Here is a 1,615-nt window from a genome sequence, read left to right as displayed (position 1 = left end):
GTAGTAAATGGCTTGGTAATTATTATTTTCAGTATAAGTACCTACCTACCTACCTACCTGCCTACATAATATAAATTTACAATAATACGTAGCTACTACATAGGTACTCAATATGTATTTGCAAGTGACCGCTTCGGTCGGCTAGCTTGTTCAGTACCTGGTAGCTGTACGTATAATTGCTCTCTATATAGAAAGCTTAAGGTTTTGATATTGTCAATTGAATTAATTAAACTCCTTGTGTGTTATAATAAAAATAAAATATCGCTATCAAACTTTTACAGTTTATGAATAATCATCGGAGGAAATATTATTCATAAGGCACGGGTTGGTTGGTATTAGCTAGCGGCCAGCCTAGTACGAAAGCGACGGGCGACGACGACGTCTCCTTCGGTTTTATTGCGCCTCTACGTACCTAGGTACGATTTTATAAGTATCGCGCAGACGACCACGACCGTGGAATCCGTCATCGATCGTGGCGTCGACGGTTACGGTGGTGGTCGGTTCGCTTGCATGATGGTCGGTGCCCGGAGATGAGCTAGCCTCGAGCGGGCGGGCGCGGCGCTATCTCGCGTATCGTCACCTCGGTCGGCTCTCACATCGGAACTTCAGGCTTCGCCACGCGGATGCCCGACGCGTAATGTTCGAATGTTATGTTTCCAGCGTGCGAGAATATTAATCGACTTTATGTTTTTTTGTGTTAAATTCGTATTTTGCGACTGATTATATGTGTTATTCGTTATTTAATTACACCTATGAGTCGGCGGATGATGTAGGGCGACGTTTAGTGGTTTATTGCGTCTCAGCGTTTACGCATATCGTCGTGTTGTCGGTGCGGTTGCTTAGCGGTACTCATTAATTGTGCGATCGCTTCTTTTGAGCATCGGTTTATCAGTAAATTTATTTAGAAAACGTTACGAGAGACGTGAAGTGTTAGTGAAAAGTTTTAGCAGATCGTACGAGAAAACGTCTCCGCTCGCCGCGGGCTTCCGTGCGGTAATGCTCGCGTCGGGGGGGTCGAAACGAGCCGCTCGTTGCGTTCGAACGTTCACTCACGTTTGATTTTTTTGATCATCTCACATTTGTGTTTCAATCAACAATGGCAGACAGCGCAGTAGCATCCGACGCACCCGCACCGGCGACCCCGGCGAAGAAGCCGAAAGCGTCCGCAGGCGCCGCCAAGAAGCCAAAGGCGAAGCCCACCCACCCGAAGACATCCGAGATGGTGAACAACGCCATCAAGGAGCTGAAGGAGAGGAGCGGTTCCTCGCTTCAGGCCATCAAGAAGTACATCGCCGCCCACTACAAGGTCGACGCTGAGAAGCTAGCGCCCTTCATCAGAAAGTACCTGAAGAGCGCCGTCGAGTCCGGCGCGCTCATCCAGACCAAGGGCAAGGGTGCCTCCGGTTCGTTCAAACTCGAATCGAAATCGGCCGCCAAGAAACCCGCCGCCGCCGCATCGGCCGCCGGCAAGGCCAAGAAGGCCGCCGCGCCCGCCAAGGCGAAGAAAGCCAAGGCCGCCGCCGCCTCGCCGAAGAAGAAGGCCGCCGCCGCTTCGCCGACCAAGTCGAAGTCCGCCGCCGCCGCCAAGAAGAAGCCCGCAGCCGCCGCTGCCAAG

General features: G+C 51.5%; 1 protein-coding gene across 1 annotated transcript in view; it reads left to right on the top strand.

Annotated features, from left to right (window-relative positions):
- The first annotated feature begins 1,096 nt into the window (after nt 1-1,096).
- The window catches only part of LOC122067828 (histone H1B-like), a 3,527-nt gene continuing 3,008 nt past the window's right edge, over nt 1,097-1,615 (top strand). The window contains exon 1 of the mRNA XM_042631673.1: nt 1,097-1,609. Coding sequence (XP_042487607.1) covers nt 1,097-1,609 — 513 coding nt within the window. The remainder of the gene's footprint in view (nt 1,610-1,615) is intronic.

Source organism: Macadamia integrifolia, unplaced genomic scaffold (assembly GCF_013358625.1).
Source record: "Macadamia integrifolia cultivar HAES 741 unplaced genomic scaffold, SCU_Mint_v3 scaffold3155, whole genome shotgun sequence".
In the NCBI taxonomy this organism is placed as follows: Eukaryota; Viridiplantae; Streptophyta; class Magnoliopsida; order Proteales; family Proteaceae; genus Macadamia; species Macadamia integrifolia.
Note: the sequence above shows the minus strand (reverse complement) of the source record. Positions and strands in the feature narration are given on the sequence as shown.